Source organism: Eumetopias jubatus, unplaced genomic scaffold (assembly GCF_037043125.1).
Source record: "Eumetopias jubatus isolate StellerSeaLion01/CBP00866 unplaced genomic scaffold, mEumJub1_p1.0 scaffold_1, whole genome shotgun sequence".
Classification (NCBI taxonomy): Eukaryota; Metazoa; Chordata; class Mammalia; order Carnivora; family Otariidae; genus Eumetopias; species Eumetopias jubatus.
Window position 1 is genome coordinate 78,475,435 of NW_028274807.1, and position 19,081 is coordinate 78,494,515.

Sequence of the window (19,081 nt, forward strand, 5' to 3'; positions counted from 1 at the left end):
CCAGAGAGAGATTCCAAGATGCTGGCCTCAAAGACCAGAGTGAGAAGGCCACAGGCTAAGAAATGATTCTTCTCTAGGGTTTCTGGGGGAGTGTGGCTCTGCACCTTGGTTTTGGCCCAGTGATACTGATTTTAGACTTTTGGCCTCTGGAACTATGAGACAATAAATTTCTGTTATTTTAAGCCATGAAGTCTGTGGTAATTTGTTCCAGCGGCCTCAGAAAACAAGCACGGGGACTTTGCACTTGTTGTTTGCCCTGCCTGGAATGCCTTTGCTCCTATTAGCAGGACTCCCTTTATTATCTCTTTCTTGCTTTTCTCAGATATGGCTTTCATTTGAGACCTTTTCTTCCCACACTGTCTAAACCATAATCCTCCCTAGTCCCCTCCATCCATACATTCTCCATCTCTCTCTCCTGCTGATTTTTTTTTAAAGAAAAACTGTCCTATTAGCATCGACCATAGTATTATTTTATTGTTTATCTCTCTCAGTAGAATGTGGTACCGTGAAGGAAGGGATTTCTGTCTTGTTTGCACTGTGTTATCCCCAGCACCTAGAAAAGGATGGAAACCTAGCAATAGTTATTGAATGTTGAATGGGTAAATAAAACTAAAGCATACAAAATGTCATACAAGTGATTAAATCACCAAGGCATACATAATTCATTACCATTCACTTGAAATGAAGTGATTTGAATGTACATAATCAGTGGGACATACAAAAAATTAATGATCTAATCTAATTATTAATTATCTAGTGCTTTTATAGTCAGTGCTAATGGCAGTATCTAGTGCTAATGAACTTATGGTTGACAGACAAAACAATTATTTATATTAGTTTAAGTAATTTATAGCATTATTTTATAAGAAGAAAAGACTGAAATTATATTTGGGATAAAAATACTTTTGCAACAATGTTAAAACCCCATTGGAAAATATCAGTATGAACTTACGACTTAATGAAATATATCTTTTCAAGCTCATCTCCTTAAGTGGTTTATGAATAACATCACCCCCAGCACATGAGTGGTCTGCAGCCCCAGCATACAGATTATGGTTTCTGATATTTCTTAAAATGGTGCCCGATGTGTCTGATATGTCTGAGTGAAGTGAGAAGTCTATTTAAAAATTAGATATCCTCCTTGAGGGTCGGCTTGGGTAGATTTAGGGTTTTCCCCCTCTTTTTGATAACTGGCATTATGTTGAGATTATAGTGCCAAAAAACATTATATTCTAGACTAGACCTATGACTGTAAACCTAATTCCAAGAAGCTGGGAGTGCTGGATTCCCTTTCAGTCCCACAATTTAAGGGGTACCTTCATGGGCAGATCATGTATTAATGCGTCCCTCTCTGCACAAATATTCATCCTAGCATGTCATGAATATTAAATGAATCTTTGTTGTTATGAACTGAATGAAATTCACAACACCTACTGTACTTCTATAATGTGCCTATCCATATGCTCTGGGGTCTGTGGAAACTTATTATATGGTTCTTACGTTTTTAGAATTCACTGTCAGCCTCCATTGTAAAGGATACACACAGTAAAGTCTTGCCTTTATTCACTCATTAAACAAGATTTTACTGAGCACCTACTATGAGTTTCAGGTTTTGATACTTGCTGGAGAAAACATACAAGATGAGTAAGACAGTCTTGTGGAAGGAATGTAATGATATTATAGCAGGTGCTGTAGAAGAAATGCATTCAAGATCCTGGGACATTTACCGAGAGCTTACTATTACTAGATACTGTCTCTCATAATTTCTTTCTTTGACCTTCCTTTGCTCATCTACCTAATACCTTTCTCAGGGTAAGGGCATGATGGTTTCTCCAGGCTTCTTTCAGTTTTATGATCTATGACCATCTTAACGAAAATGTTCAGAAGGGCCATTTCTAGATGCTGGTGCTTTGGGACAATCTGAGGAAAGGGGAGAGGCAGAGGCGGTATCCATTTTATTTTAAATTGTGTAATAGGTTATATATACAGAAGAGTACATAAAACATACACATACAATTTTAAAGAATAATTAAGCACTGAAAACTTGCATAATGCACACCCAGGCCAGAGAAATCTTTGCCAGCCTCCTGGAAACCCTCCCATCCATAATACATAATAATCCCCTATTACAGTCACCTCTCCCCCTCCAGACTGAGATAACTACTATCTTGACATAATGGTAATCATTTTCTTGGTTTTTAAGAAATATATGTCATATCTATAACTACCTTGCACCATAGAACCTGTTCAGCTCTGTTTTTCCAGGAGGGCAACCATTGTTCAGGTGGGTGCTGTGATGGATTTTATTGTTGTTCATAATGTTCAGGGCCACTCCCTAAAGCACCCCCCCACCACCACCTCACCTTTGGCAAGATCTATTTCCCTGCGCCCTTGCAGGCTTGGCTGTGTCACCTGCTTTGGCCAATGGAATGTGAGGGAAAGTGATGAATGTCATTTTAGAAGAGAAGCTTTAACAGCTGACATAAGCTTCCCCAGTCTTCTTTGTCACTCTGTCATGATGCCTGGAATTGTCCCAGAGAGGAGCTATGGTTCTGTGTGTGTGTGTGTGTGTGTGTGTGTGTGTGTGTGTGTGTGTGTCTAGTGAGCCTCAGCTCATCAGAAACCAGCAGGTTCTCTGAGCATAGCTAAGGAACTCTGATGGAGGCCTTCAACATCTTGGACAGAATTCAGCATATACTTTATCTGTTGAAAGTATCTCCAGACCCTCTGAGTTCGACTGTCTCTTTTCAGCGGAGAATTCTGCATTCTTCCTTCCTGAACCACTAACTCACTTAATCAACTCCCATCCTCTTTTTTTTTTCCCCCTAGCAGGGAGCACTCTTTTTATTTATGTACTTCCCTTACATAGTGTGACAATTCTTCATGAAATTTTTGCCTAGCATAATAAGGTCCTGAAAAAAGCAACAGTAGATATGGCCATGTTTAATACAGACTTTGGGGTGCCCGAGGCATGGCCCATAGAATTTGGACCCTTGAATCCCAGCAGGAAAAGGATCTAGGCTGCCTGAAGGTATTATCGTTGCCGCCAGTTGCTAAAAGAGTGGCCTGAAATATTTCCTGGAAGTAGTCTCACTATACGCACTGAAAGCTGTTCTGACCACGTGAACGTTCCCGAGATTCAGAGTCAATCCCGCTCAAAGAGTAGAGTTTGGGCTGTGCCTTCTCCAAGTGCTGCAGCCTGAGGATGGAGACGCCTTCTTAACCACCCTTTAAAAAGATTCCCTGGGAACCTCGGCTTTGTCCAGTAGCACCTTCCATGGATCTTGGATTGTGGAGAGAGAGGAGAAGACTGGACATAGCTTGCATTTCCTCTGGATTTGTTTCTTAGTTAAGAAATATCCCGAACCACTAACTCACTTTTTTTTTTCTCTTTATTATGTTCAATTAGCCAACATAATTGCACTAACTCACTTTTATTTAACTTTTTTTTCTTCCTGGGCCCTCAAATCCCTCTGGAACAGCATATTCCCATCAGTAACAATGGCTGGCAATGATAGGGGTTCTTCCCCAGGGCCTGGAGTGGGTAGAGGGAATATATCCCCCCTCAAGACCATGCATTGAAACCTGTGGGGTAAAGGTTACATACAGTCTCCAAAACCCTTCAAGTGATACCTACTCACCTCCCCAACTCTTTATTACCTTCATATTCTAGACTCTACATTGCCATCCTTGTATTATTCAAATAAGTAACATTTGAGTAATGAATATTTTACAAAAGTATTTATTAATATTTATTAACCCATATTCCAAATTGGAGAGGAGACTAGTTTGTTTTTTTTTTTTTTTTATCCCTCTCCCTCTTGCTGATTTTGTTTGTACAATACAGGTGCATAGTCACATATCTTATAAAGGAATAAAATTCCTTTATTAAAAAATATTATCTAGATTAAAAAGACAGCAGGGATGTATAATGAAATGGCCAGTACGTGATGTGGCCACAGCTGCACACATTTTTACATTAGCGAGCTCTTAATTTGTGGCTTCTGGAGCAATCCAGTGCCTTGCAGAAAATTGAGGTAGTCATTTTGTTCATCGGTTGGATTGTAAGCACATTTTTTTCTTGAGAGAAAACAGGTCCGTTGCACAGAAAGATGAATTCTATCGGTCTCTGCTTAGAGGGCTCCCACTCTAAATTACACCTGATGCTAGGCCTAAGGGGATTGTATCATTTGGGTGAAAACAAACAGATAAACCCTGGCAATTTTCACCCTCTATCTTTTTGCTTTTCTTTCTTTGTCCTTTGTTCTCAGATTCATTCCTGGCATGTGGCTCCAGTCTGGGCCATAATTTCCTCAAGTCATTAAATTCCTGGGAACTCATGGGTCCCCCATCTCACCTCGGCTGGGTGAGTGGGTGTTACTCACACACCAGGGACGTGTGAGTAACCCAGTCCTGAGGCCAAGTAATTTCCCATTTTTGAACCTCAGGTGTCTTAATTCAATGTCAAGAGATAAAGAAGCCAATGAAGAAATCAGATTTCTAAGAGTTTCTTCTAGAGTTCTTGGTCAAGGACCCAAAGACATGGTTTTGTCCTTTCTGAGGTCTTCAGCACAAAGCTAGTGGAGAACATCTCCCTGTTCTAAGAGATGATGCAGTGGTGTTGTCCCCGACCTCACCCCCTGCAAAAACCACTTGGAGACAAGTGCCACGACTGGAACTCAACACTGAAAAGTCCTTTCCAGTTCCTAGCAACCTTTTCCATGCTGCATGCTGTTCCCTTTGTGTGCCTCCACCTTTCCAGGGATCTGGTTTCCAGGTTAAAGAATCAGAAGTAGATTATGGCTGGAAGAGGCACTAGTTACTATCTAGCCAGCCTCCCCTGTGCAGGTGGGAAGACAGAAGTCCACTGAGGGTAACTATTGGGGTCTGAGGCCGAGCAGAGATGTTGCAGAGCCGGGAGGGACAAAGTGCCAAACCACCTGGTCTTTTCCCTGCCCCGGTGCCTCCCTCTGCTGTCTGTGCCTTCATCTGGATTATGCAAATCTGGAGTCAGTTTCCCTCCTAGTCTCTAAAGTATTCAAATTGGGCACCAGGGAATTGTGGGTACCCCATTGCCTGGCCTCTTTCAGCAGCAGCTGAGACAGTGGAAGCTTGCAGCACAGAACAAACTGATTCCTCCAGCATCTTCTTCCATGTGGCCTGGGGCCAGGAACCAAATATGAGCTCTAACAATTCTAAGATTCTAGGAATCTGAAATGTTATCATTGTGTTTTTTATAGCGTGTCAGATTGCATTCTATCTCACAACTGGCTTGAGATCTTTCTGAGCAAAGGGCATCTCACTTCTATCTCAATCCCTACGTGTTAAGAACTCAGTAGTATTCTGATAAATGAACAAATGAGCTTGGTTTTGAAAGGCCTGGATCTGAGTCTTGGATGAGGCTCTTAGAGCCGTGTAAACCTCCGTTTCCTGATCTGGATGAAGGGGGAGCTATTCCCACCCTGGCCAGCACATAGGTCAAGCAATTGGTGAATTGTGAATAGTGAATGAAGGTCCCCACACATCAGGGGGTGTGCAAGCTGCAGGCTCTGCATTTCCTCAGCCCTTGTTTCTCCTTGGCTCCCCAGGGTGTCATAGTTACTGTCGCACACAATGTGCAGGATACTTGGAAGAGCAGTAGGGTGAAGCAGTAGGGGAAGCAGGAGGGTGGAGACCCTTGAAGGCTTGGGTGGCTGTGATCTGGGCCTGAGCCTCCCAGCCTGCCCTTTCCACTCAGGGTCACTACCCAGCCCTGCCTCTCCAGCCCAGCTCTGGGCCCTAGAACTCTCTCTTGGGACTTCCCTCCTCCCCAGGCCTGGCTCTTGGCTCCTGGCTCAGCTGCCATGGAAACAGGTGCCAGGTGACAAAGGATAGTGCTGGGTCCTGTTTCCTCCTGGTCCTGTTGATGAGGATTTTCAGACCACAGAGACTGAACTGCTCGGCATCGACCTGGGCTCTTTCTGTATGCTCCCTTAGGCTGAATTCAAGCTTCTATCCCTGCCAGCAGGACCATGTCTACCAGCCTGACCACTTGTGAATGGAAGAAAGTCTTCTATGAGAAGATGGAGGTGGCCAAGCCAGCCGACAGCTGGGAACTCGTCATAGATCCCAACCTCAAGCCCAACGAGCTGGCCCCAGGTTGGAAGCAGTACCTGGAGCAGCATGCCTCAGGCAGGTGAGCAACCCAGACGGGAGAGGCCTGCAGGCAGCCTTGGGGGCATCTTCCAGGGGGAGGCAGAGAGATACATGGAGCCTGGTCCTGGGGTCAGCTCAGGTTAGGGGGCAGAGAAGGAACTTCCAAGAGGGTCAAAGAGGCCTGGGTTCTAATCGCAGCTGTACCACTGACTGCCTGGGTGACCTCGGCAAGTTGTGTTCTGTCTTTGGGTCTTGGTTTTCTACTAAATGAAGAGCTATAATGTCCCTACAATCTCTGACATTTTAGATGTTTTCACATTTTCATAATCTCTTAAAAAATGGTAGGGCCTGAGGGGAGGAGGCCATGAGATCTGCTGAGAAAACCTTTTAGCTTAGGGTTGGGGCCTGTGCTCTGGTCCTAGGTCTGTTTAGTCAACTCAGTCCAGTTTGTTCTGAACACAAAAACATTCATTGTCCCCCTGCTATGTTCTGGGAAACTGCCTTTATGGCTAACTAATTCTGTGAACTTGTGAAAAGTCTCTTTCCCTTTCCGGGCCTCAGTTTTCACATTTGCAAAACCAGGAAGTTGGCCTTGGGTGACCAATTAAGACCCTTCCAGCTTTATTGTCTATGGGTCTGTGACAAAAAGACTTAGCTTTGGACACAATTTCCCTTGGGTCCTTAAAGCCCAGAGTCCTATACCTTATAGGAACCTCATGTCTTCCACAGTGCAAGGAGTCCTTGAGGCTAAGGGAACATATCCATCTGAAGCCCACATGCCTCTCCTTCTAGACTGTGACTTGGGATCAGGACCACAGAATTCCCTGCCCAAGCTGCCTCAGACTCACTTTTAGGGCCTATACAGTCCTCTTCCCTGAGTCCACTGATTCAAGGACAAATAGTACCCCAAAGGCCCCCAGGGAGGCCAACAGGTGGCTGTGTTTTGGGGGTGTGGACACACAGAACTTGGACACACAGACTGGGTCGTTCAGGTGTGTTTGTATGGTGTGGCATGCTGCTGGGGGTGGCAGTAGGAAGCAGGCTACTTCTATTTGTACTCTTGTTCTAAGACCTGTAAATATTAGAGTGAACTTGTCTTAGGGACAAAAGACAGAGAAGCAGAGGTTGGTTGGTTAATTTCAATTTGCATCAATTCCAGAGACATTATTGTGCACCTGTTATATGCTGGGTCCTGGCTCAGTCTCTGGCTGGCTGTACATGGATGGCTCTCTTTCTCTCTGTTTCTGTTTCATCTCAGTAAAATGAGGTTGACTAGATGATCCTACAAGGTCCCCTTGTACTAGGTCTGCTGTTTTGAAGTTTAAGATCTGAGTTCTAGCTTGAGGGAGAGGAACCAACTCTGGATTGGCTTGATTAAAAAGACGTAGAAGAAGGAGACAGAACACATGAAGCCCCTGAGCTGGCTGTTGAGAGGAATGCAAAGGGCTGGAAACTTGGGCCCAGAAGGCCAGGGGCCCAGCGGATGAGGGGCTGAGCTCCACGGGCTCGTGGCTGCTCCCTGCCTCAGGTCTCACCTGGTCCTGCTCCTGGCTGGTGGCCTGTGGCTCTCAGCTGGCCTCAGGCAGGCCTTCAGAACTGCTGCTGTTGTGTTATTCTGTGCACAGGCTCACTCTCCCTGGAAGTCATAGGATGCATTAATCCTGGTGCCCCACAACTTTGGCCCGATGTGAGTGGGGACCCCCTTCTGGCTTAGGACCAATCAAGCTGCTCTGCTGGCCAACCTGGCCTTGGCCTATGCTGGGTATTGTTCTGTGCTTATGTTGTCTGTGGGATCCAGGCCTCAGGGGCAGGCTTGGCTTCATCTCTACCCCACAGCCTGGACTATGTGGTGCTTGGCATAAAGTAGATGCTAAGTGGTGTCTGTTGGACTGAACTGAATTCCTCATCAAAGGTCCTTGGGGCCATTGTACAGGGGACCCAGAGATATTCAGCAGTGCGGGCAAACTTGGCCCAGTAGACCCTCAAGTGTAAAGCTGTTCTAACAGGTTCTGGAAGAGCTCCTTTCAGGATGGAAGGAACTGGCCCGAAGGTAATGCGTGCTCCATCACTGACGATGCGCAAGCACCGGGTGGGGGCTGAGGGAGTGGGGCATGGCTAGATGAGTCCCAGACTACTTCCTTCCACTATCCTTAGGCTGGGACTCTGGGGGGCCCACTTTGTCTCAGGTGTGGCCTGTGTGTACGGAAGTGTGCATATGTACATGCGTGTGGAAGAGGATGCAGACTAGGACCCTCTTTTCCAGTCTCTGTGGCAGGGCTAGAGTGGGTCTAGGGATGACCTGTCAAGGGCTAAGAGAGCTACAAAGGTGCAGGACCAAATTCCGTAGTCCTCTCCCTATTGGCCCATCACCCATCCACCAGTCCCTCTGGTGGATTCTTGGTGGTTAGTCTCTGAGTTATTCTTGGTGGTCTGTGCTCAGTAGTTAGAGGCATCTCTTTTTCTCCCCAGAGCAGGCAGAATGCATGAGTGAGACAGGTAGAGGCAGGGGAGGTCTGAGTGAAAAGAGCCTTATTGGACACCATCACCCTGCAATTAACAGAGGAAAAATAGGGCCCAGATTGTGGGAGGGAGCCCTGTGAAGGTACAGGTGCATGTCTTGAGTGCATTAGGCTTAGGGGGAGCTGAGGCCACAGGAAGGTGTGCAGGAGGCAGGCTGGAGAGACTGCTAGAAACCAGGCTCCTGAGGACACTGCTCCAGGCCCAGGGGAGCTCACTGGGAGGAGGCAGAGCCTCCTAAAGAGCGCTAAAGAACCCAAGGGACAACCAACAAGCAGCCTTTACCTCCAGGCACAGGCAGGCAGGACCCATTCTTTCTGGGTTCCTCCAGGGCAGGCTGTCGCCGGGAGGGAGTCCGACCCTCTCCAACCTTCGCTCCCCTCCCCGCAGGTTCCACTGCTCCTGGTGCTGGCACACCTGGCAGTCGGCCCACGTGGTCATCCTCTTCCACATGTACCTGGACCGCGCCCAGCGGGCGGGCTCGGTGCGCATGCGCGTCTTCAAGCAGCTGTGCTACGAGTGCGGCACGGCGCGGCTGGACGAGTCGAGCATGCTGGAGGAGAACATCGAGAGCCTGGTGGACAACCTCATCACCAGCCTGCGGGAGCAGTGCTACAATGAAGACGGTGACCAGTACCGCATCCACGTGGCCAGCCGCCCGGACGGGGGTCCACACCACAGTGAGTTCTGCGAGGCCTGCCAGGAGGGCATCGTGCACTGGAAACCCAGCGAGAAGCTGCTGGAGGAGGAGGCGACCACCTACACCTTTTCAGGAGCCTCCAAGCCAAGCGCCCAGGAGGGTTCGGGCTACAACTTCTTCTCCCTTCGCTGGTGCCTCATTGGGGCCTCCCTCTGCCTGCTCATTGTCTACCTTCAGTTCTCCTTCCGCGGCTCTACCTTCCTTTAGTGGAGCCACACATGTGGGGTGGGAGTGGGGGCGACCGTTCTGGTTGTGATTCTTCTGCAGAGTCAACATATGCTCTGGACAGCTCTCTCTGGGCCTCAGTGTATTCCTCTGCAGAATGCGAAGTTTGTTCTGGGGGATATTTAATGGTCCTTCCATTAAAATTTACAGAGAGGGTCTAAGGAGGATTTAGGCTTGGTGGTAGTACTAATCTTCTCTCTCCACTTCCTCCACCTCCATCTCTACCCCACCTTTAGCTCCATTTCCATTTCCCACATCCCATTAGACCCTCGTAGATCCTGTCATGCTCTGACCTCATCTCAAGTTCGTGTTCAGCTGCCTCTGACCTGCCGTGGTTCCCCTTGGAGTAGGCAGTGATCCCACCCTATACATCAATACTCAATGCATCTTGATTTAGTCCCTGTCTTGGAGAGTCTGCTCCCACCATTCTGAAAGTTTCAGATTTTGACTTTGGTGCTAGAGCTGCACTGTCCAATTTGGTAGTCACTAGTCATATGTGATTATCTAAATTTAAATTAATTAAAATGAAATAAAAGTAAAAATTCAGTTCCTCAGTTGCACCAGCCACATATCAAGTTCTCAGTAGCCATATGTGGCTAGTGGCTACCATACTGTGCTATGCAGATACAGAACATCATCACAGAAATTTCTACTGGACAGCACTAGTCTAGAGCTTGAAATTCCCACTTAAATGTGTGTGATCTCATAAAAATCAGAGGGGGACACAGGTTTAAAGGGGTGCATCGTGGAGCCATCTGGGGGCAAGGACAGGTAGGGATGTGGTGTGTTAGAGATACACAAATCAGTCTGTAATCGCTGTGTTTCTGGCTGTCAGTGGATTGGAATTTGTGGGTCCCAGTGTTGACTAAACTTATTTCCTGGGAGAGGACCTATTGAAATTCACTACAAGATGATGGCACTCTCTCTCAGTCTCTCTTGCTTTCACTGTGTGTGTGTGTGGGTGGGGGGGTGTCTTGGAGAATACATTCCTGTGTTTTGAGGAAATGTGTGAGCTACAGCACCACTAATTACACAATGCAGGGAGATGTTCCTCTGCCATCCTTAACGAAAATATCTTTGCAGCCAATTCTATGGATCTCCTTGTTCCTGGGGATAGTGAGGGAAGGGGCATATTAGGCAGATCTGGAATCTTTCAGGTGACAGTGGAGTTATGTGTCTCCATTCAGAGGAGGTGATGACCAAGGGGAAGCATGAGTAGTGGAGGCAGACAGTACCTGTCTTCTAGCATCTTCTCCTTTTCTGAGTCCATTGGACTTGCCCCATTACAAGGAATGGATTTGCTGTGCCTATTCCCTTAGGCATAGCTGTGACTTGGGCAATTTGACTCATGGTTTGGTGTGAGGTGACCCTGTGTTTATTATTGTCTGGAATAGGAAACAGAAACTCTCCTATTCACACTCCCAATTCTTTCCTGACATTCACAACTTTCTACAGCCCACCCTTAGAGCATCTATCCCAAGTGGTCCCTGAGAACTGAAGATGAGGTTCAAGGCTGGTGTGTCCAGCTAGCTATGTTTCCAGTGGTGGGCTGATTTGGACACTGTGTCCCACCTGCCCACTGTATGTCAGACTGGCTTTACTCTTCTCCAGCTTTAGCAGGGGGTTCTGGTGGCTTGTCTGGATTTCCATCTGGACTTGTAGGAGCAGAGAGCCAGGTAACCTGGATGAATCTACCTCTCTGGTTGGGTATGCTAAAGGTACAAGAAGGGCAGCAGACTGGAACATTTGTGAACTGGGGGCACGTGAAGTTGTGTTCACCTCTGTTAGCTACAGAGAATGCTCAGCTGGGTCTGTGCAAAGTGTGTGTCCCATAACGTGCTGCTCAACTGCAGACAGGTGGTAGCTTCTGTGGGCCAGCTACTTTTCTGCCTGTCTGTCACCTGCTCTGGATGTTGCATCTTGCACCCTCTCCTGGAAGATTTTATGACAGCACTTGTGCCTCATCCTCCCTCTTCTGTTTCCTCTCTGTTGTGATGTTCCCTCTCTCGTCCATCCCTTATACGCTGGGGTTCCCCTGGAGGCTCTCTGTTGTTCTTCCTGGGTAACATGTACCTGCTCACTTAGTAGGTTCTCATGCCTGGGAACGCCCAGTCTTTATAGCTCTAGGAGGCCTGCTACCACACTCCAGGCCCACAGACCAATCGACCTGACCCCTGGGAGTTCCCTCAGCATGACCAAGGCTGACCTCTTCACTTTACCATCCAAACTTGTTCCTCCCACTTCTCAGAAGTCTGGGAGTTATCTCCTGATCCTCCCTGACCGCCCTACCCCTCCCGGCACAAATGGATCAACGTGTCTTGTTGATTGTTCTTCCTAAGTACCTCTGGCTTGGTCTCCTCTCCTTCCTTCCCACTTCCTACCGCCCAGACTCATCCTTTGGTGTTCCTTGACTCTGTAGCCTCCTTAATAATCATCACACCTGTAGCCTCCCCTCGTACAGCCGACCCTGCACTCTACCACTCTCTAGGGGTGATTTTTCCATTAATCAGATATAGTTAGCTCACTATCCTGCTTAAACTCTTCCAGAGCTCTTTCCTGCTAATGGACAAAACTTAGTCTCATTACCCAGGCACACCTCATTTTCCAGATAATAATAATACTACAGAACATTTATTGAGAAGGAGCTCAATAAGCAGTTGCTACTATAATAATTTACAGTGCGTGAGGTGTTGTGCTAAGTATGCATTGTCTCATCTAATTCTGAAAACAACCGTTTGAGGCAGGCATTATTATCATCTTTAGTAGGGCTGAGGCTCAGCGAGGTTAAGACACTGGTTCGTGTGAGCCCAGTTAGTAGGTCCCAGTGCTGAGGTTGAAATCCAGGGTCTCTCTGATTTCAGAACTTCAGTTCTCGATCACTAGGTTTTCCTGCCACTCCCACCAAGCCAGTGCTCCTCATACTGAGATGTTCACCCCCTGGGAACCCTGTCCCCATCTGCCTTTCAGGGGCCTTTTCTTCAATGTCAGCTGGAGCCTTAACTCTGGTGTCAAGCCTTCGTTCACAGCCCCAGGCAGCCTTAGCCTCTCCCCCCGCTCTGCTACTGCACTTGTCATGTTGTGTTGTCACTGTTGTTTGTGTGTCTGCTCACCACTCTCACTTGTTTTTCACCTACCTCTCCCCAGTACCTGGCACAAAGTGACTGCTTAATCAGAAGGCTGATGGACTAAATTCTTGTCTTGGATGCAATATAATCTCCCACACTTTCCCTCCCACCAAGAACCATCCTGTGTATGTTTTGTGGACTATGGTACCCCCAACCTGGGAGGGAAGGACATGCCAGCTAATAAGTATAATTTCCCCTTACTAACAGTCCTGAGATAGGCACTGTAATTATTTACACAGTGTAAATTTACGCAGTGTAATTACACTTACACAGGGGAAACTGAGGCTTAGCAAGATGTTTAGTTTTGCAAGACTTGAGAGCTGGTTAGTAGAAATCTGGTATAGGAGCTGAAATGGCCAAGAAATGAAGAATTAAGTAAGTCTGTATGACTTAAAACATGACAGGTATTGAGACCCCAGCACCTCACCCAGAGGGCACAGCTATCCACTAACATCTGGATGATAGCTGGACTTCAGACCAGTAGCTGAAGAAAGAGAAGCTGGATTTCTAGAAACGTGGAAACAGAGAAGTCTGAAAAATGTACAAAACTTGTCTACTGGAATAGATGACAAGAAGTTTAGGGGAACTCTTGTAGACATTCAGTGTAAGATTAACCCCATGCTCATGTACCTTTGATGTTGTTATGTGGAATGAGTATTTGTACCCCACCTCTCGTGTGGGCCTTTGTGACCTGGCAAGAGATGCTTATTATTAGTAGTATCCGGTGTCTGTGTATATCCTACAACTACATCTGTATTATAGGAGTTATAAGAAGACAATGCTTTATCACCCTCATGTGCATCTTTGTGCTGATTTTACACCACTGAGTAAGCACAGATAGCTTTTATTGGTTGCTGGTTGGCAGTCTGCAGACTCCCTGATGAAGAATACAGTAAGGCATGCAAAAGAATGCGATGTCAAGACTTGTGATCTGGGTACCAGTCCAAGGATACAGTGAAATGAATGATTATAAACCCATTACTACCCCTGGAAAAAAAATGGTATGAGGTATATTCTATAGTTATACAGCTATATTCTTTCCATTTTCATCCATAAGACAACGTACGTCTACTCTGTTTGATTCCTTGCCTGTCCTAAGTTCCAAGACCACCAAGATAATCAGACACAGTCCCTGACTTGGAGGGCTCATATTGTGTACTAGTCAATGCTGTGCTAGGAGAGGGGACAGCCTAATCATACCTCAGGGTTGAGGGGCTAGGAATGGTTTCTGAGAAGAGGAGTCATGCAGCCGGTATGTCTTCAAGGATGTACGGAAGTGGTCGGGACGTCAAGGCTAGGGCTGGCAGGGAGCCAAGTTCATCCCAACTGGAGTGAAAAAGGAAAACCCAAAGGCAAAGCTCACTTCATATCCAGGAAGCAGTAAGCAAACAAGTACCAAGGAGAAGTCAGGAGGGTGGAGCACAAGAGGAATCTAGGAGCATTGGCTAGATTTACGGCAGAAAAACAAGGTAGGCTGGAGTTGGGTGAAGACGGTTTTCTTGGCTCAAGTAAAGAGTGAGGGAGGAGCATTTTGATTTATGGTAGACATTTTATTGTCAGTTTTAGAACTTGTCTTTAAAAGAAAATGAATAAGTAATACAGAACAGCAATCCAACCCCAGTGCCTCTTAGAAGCATTAGAATGACTGAAGATGTTGTACCTGGCACCACCTGTGAATGAGAGGAAGCATTCAGTCTCCCCTCACCGCAATCTCCATCTATCCTTTTCTTTCTCCTCAGCAGCTGAGAAGAGTCTCAGCTTCCACTTTAGGGATGGGCATGAATGATGTCTTCAAGTGCTCTGTGGGCAATGAGAATCTGGGCTGCAAATCACAAAACTATTAACTTTAGTCAAGTAACACACAAAGCTTTGTTTATTCAATACTGAAATAAGGTCAATTAACTATTTTAATAATCAGTGAAAGTAGGCAATTTGTTTCCACTCCCAATTGTTCACATATGTTGAGGACAGTTATGGTACAAATTATTTTCCTTTTTGCTTTTTTGTTTCTTTTTATTCCTACAATTAAAATAAATTACTTCCTTAAAGATTTAAATATACATATGTCCATATCCATTATAGAAGCATTAAACAAGAATAAATGTTTCTAACAGAATAAAATATGCAAAACTTTTGATAATGTGTGTGTGTTCATATATCAATAAGTGCTTATATAAGAGATGAGAAAGAGAAAAGCAGTCTCCAACATCTGGGAGCTGGCCTTACCCTCACAGTTAGGTTGTGGTGCTCACCTGTTGAACATAAACAATTCATAAAACACCAACATTGACCAGACCATTCTGGGGTGATGCTGGATCAAGGCAAGCATAAGACCACTCTATAACTGTATCTGAATACAAATAGAAGCATGCACATTGTCCAAACTTCAAAATAACCCCCTATCATGGCCAATATGAATGGCTGCTATTTCTTTACCAGTCATACCTTCTGGCCTTCTAGATAAGAATAATTAAGATACCCCATCATAGAATGAATTATCCCCACTTTCTGATAATATCCATTCCAGAGCACAGCCCACTTACACCAACCTTCCCCCACCTGGTACATGCCCCAGTGCTATAGTATGTCTTTTCTAATACCCTCTTACTGAGATGCTTCAAGGTTGCTAAGTGAATCCTTGCTCTTTGCAATGAGTCAAAAAACCCAACTTTGTTTAGTAATACATATGTTCCTGGAGGTCTTTGGCTAAGGGAAATTGACAAGGAGTCCATGGGGTGTTCAGATGTCTCCATGAACTCAAAAACAAAAATATACAGAAAGATTTTTTTCTGACTGTGAGATATTTACCTGAAAAAAACCAAATAATTAACCAAGTAAAATAAAATTCAAGAATTTAGTTTTAAAAGGGTATTCCTAAATCTTAGGGTAAAAAATGAAATATATATATTTGCCTTTATTTAGAAATTAAGGAGTGTAACTTCATGTAAAAATTATTTCTGTTTTCATGCTTTGTAATCCCTTAACAACTTATTTTATAGTATCGATAGACTTTTAAAAATTATATTTCCCATAAAAAGTTAAACAGCAGGGGCACCTGGTGGTTCAGTTGCTTAAGCATCCGACTCTTGATTTCGGTTCAGGTCATGATCTCAGGGTCATGAGATAGAGCCCCATGTCGGGGTCCACGCTGAGTGTGGAGCCTGCTTAAGATTTTCTCTCTCCGTCCCCCTCGGCCCTCTACCCCTGTTCATGTTCTCTCTCTCTCTCTCTCTTTCTTCCTCTAAAAAAGAAAGAAAGAAAAAAGAAAGAAAGAAAGAAAGAAAGAAAGAAAGAAAGAAAGAAAGAAAGAAAGAAAGAAAGAAAGCAAGCTAAACAAGTGTCTCTTCTAGTACTGATTATCTTCACATTTTTGGAAAATGTATTTTTACCATATTCTTACATCTATTTCAAAAATGCTACATAAGCCATTAATTCTTTTGGTAGAATGGGAAGAAATTTCACATACCCTCTTCACTGCCAACTTGGATTTCCAGTTTTGTTAGAATGATCTAGTATTTTATAACTAAATTAAGAAAATCCTTTATGGCTTATATGGTTTCCTTCAAGAATTACCTTAGACACATGCATTATGTTTCATAATATTAATTTAGGAATTAACTTTTAAATTTTACAATTTTATTTTTCCTTACCATCTTTATGTCAGCCCACTCCATTTTAGAGGTCTTTATTTTGATTTATTCTCTTCCTTTCATTTGAAGTACTTTTGTGAGAAATATTTTCAGAGAGGATCTGTGGTTAGTTTGGCTAAGATTTTTGTTGCTCTTATTCCCCCAGAATAGCTTGGCTAAGTATTATATTCTGTGATCACAATCCTTTATTTCTTTCTCTCAAAACCTGGTGACATTTTTCAGTATCTTCTGGAATTTATTGAGACAGAAAAATTCTGTTATCAATCTAATGTTTTTTTTCTTTTACATTGCCTGATGTAATGTAAAATGTGTGTGTGTGTGTGTGTGTGTGTGTACAATAGCCTCACAAATCTTGTAGAGAATACAATCTAGAGAACTTCTAAGGTTTTGCTTGTTTTGTTTTATTTCTTGTAGTAATGTCATTCACAGAGGAGAGGGAGGCATTTATTCTGATTCTTTAGATTGTCTTTATGTATTTGAACTATAATTTTTCATACACTTAATGACTTTTCTCTGCTGATGCTTGCAACAGGGAGATGAGGGTAGTGTTCTGTTAGAGACTGTGCCATGTCTCTTCAAATTATTTGGTCTCTGACAAAAGCAGAAGAAAAATGCCTTATTTCCCAGAAGGTTTGTTTACTGGAAGAGAGGTCATGTTAACAAGGGGGTGGTAGGGAGGGAGCCGCCCTCAGATGCAGCCGCCCTGCATGGCCATAGGAGCATGGCAAAATGGTCCTTTTCTGTATTTTGTTATAGATCAAGTCATAGGATCATTGCTTCTCTCACGGACTGCCATGAATACCTTATAAGAAGTTGGCTTTATAGGCGGCATCCCCTTGCTTTACATTTCTGCAAATTTAATCCAAAATTAGTGCAGTGACTAGGCAATTCCTGTGTAGGGACCCGGTATAGTTCCAGAGGTGGGGTAGAGATTTGCCTCCAGTTTGCCTTGCCACTCCAAGCCTGGAAAGATGAGTTAGTGCTCTTCTGCTGGGGGAGGTGGTCTTTTCCTCTTACTCCTGAGGTGAACGTTTTGTTTGCATATGGAGAAACACGGATTGGTCCACATTCAGTGGCACTGGCCTTGGTACCGTATCATACCTGTATCTCTGAGCATTTTGGGAATGTAACATTTGTGGTTCCCAATGAATACAGATCTCTCTTTACTTTGCATTTGATTATGCCAATAGGGAATTTGGAAAGTTTAGAAGGTTTGGAAAATAGGTGCATTGGCTGACGTGTATCACCTTGAACCTGAAGGTACAACTTCTAATTTGGATCTTAAAAATCTACTCTTGTAAACTAACTTGAATTTTCACTAGGTCAAGATAGTTGTAAATAAATAACCTAGATAGATTTAGATACATATTAGGTGATATTTAAGTAACCATTTTTTTTTAAATTAGTACATTGTATTTATGCATCTCTGGTCCTTCAAAGAGTTCCTTTCTTAACTGTGGCTGACCACTAGTTCTCTCCTAAAATCCTTTGTCCCCTTTTCCACAGTAATAGGATCTTAGCTGGCCACACAGACTTGCAGAATAAAGATTGCTTATCCCAGACCCCTTTGCAAGTAAGTATGGTTTTGTGACTAAGTTCTGGCCAATAGGATATAAGTTACACAGAAGTTACAGGTGAAAAGCTTTGGGGGAACTTCCTTAAAAGACAGTGTTTAGGTTATAGAAACAACAGTAACCACTTTGTTATCTATCTTTCATGGCTGCTGAGAGCAGAAAGAACTCAACTGAGGGCTTCTGATTGGGTGTCTCTCACGCAGTTGCAGTCAGTTGCTGGAACTGAAGCATGTAAGCCTGGCTGGGTAACTTTTTTTCATGTAGTCCTGGGTGTCCTCCGTGTGGGTTATTGGCCTTCCTCGCAGTAGGGCCGCAGTCAGACTGCCTGGTGGCTGAAGGTGTCAAGGATGAGTATCCCAGTGAGGAAAGCAAAGGTTAACATCTCTTTTATGACTTAGCTTGGCAATCACATAGTGCCAGTGTACCATATTCTAATCAGAACAATCACAAAATCTGCCCAATTTCAGAGAGAGGGCAAAGAACTCACCTTTCAATAGGAGTATGTCAAAGGCACATCAAAAGAAGAACATATGGCGTGGAAGCTATTGTTAGGGCTATCTTTGAGAAATTCGGTCTCCCACAAATAATGACCATGTGTCCTTTGCTCTCCTCATCTTTACCTTTTTTTTTTTTCAATCCAGCTGCCTCAACACAGATCTGCCATCTTTGGTCATGAGGCCAAAACCACACATGGCAGAGGGACAGATAGAAGTTACCTGGTACCTAATACCACCAAGTACCTTATCAGCCATGGATCATCAACCTAGAATTTTATGCACCAGAGAAATAAACATCTTAGCTTAAAGCCACCCACTACTAGTTTGAGTTTTGGGTCATTTGGAGCTGAACCTGGCCACCAGGAACACACCAGGGCCTCCTGGTTCATTGGTCTGTACATTGGCACCTGAGTCACATAGCACTGTGTGTTGCTCCTCAAACACACCATGTGTTTCTGCTATTCCTGATCTCCAGCACACAGATCTCCAAGGCTGCAATTCTCTGGTCCTCATTCTTCACCAACGGCTGGCTTATTCTCTTCCTTTAAGTCCAACAAAAAAATTCTCATCTTCTAGGAAGCTGTCTCAGATGCCTAGAGATAGAATTAAGGACATCATCCCGCACATTCACACAACCTGTTTCGTGAACCTGTACTTA

General features: G+C 44.6%; 1 protein-coding gene across 1 annotated transcript; it reads left to right on the top strand.

Annotated features, from left to right (window-relative positions):
- The first annotated feature begins 5,905 nt into the window (after nucleotides 1-5,905).
- On the top strand, nucleotides 5,906-9,559 carry RTP2 (receptor transporter protein 2). The gene is made up of 2 exons (XM_028100830.1): nucleotides 5,906-6,175; nucleotides 9,043-9,559. Exons 1-2 carry the CDS (start codon nucleotides 6,012-6,014, stop codon nucleotides 9,557-9,559), a joined length of 681 nt encoding a protein of 226 aa, XP_027956631.1. The 5' UTR covers nucleotides 5,906-6,011.
- The last annotated feature ends 9,522 nt before the right edge of the window (nucleotides 9,560-19,081 follow it).

Coding starts and splice junctions, on each gene's coding strand:
- RTP2 (XM_028100830.1), top strand. CDS start 6,012: ATGTCTACCAGCCTGACCACTTGTGAATGGAAGAAAGTCTTCTATGAG. Junction 6,176..9,042: donor GAGCAGCATGCCTCAGGCAG/GTGAGCAACCCA, acceptor CCCTCCCCGCAG/GTTCCACTGCTCCTGGTGCT.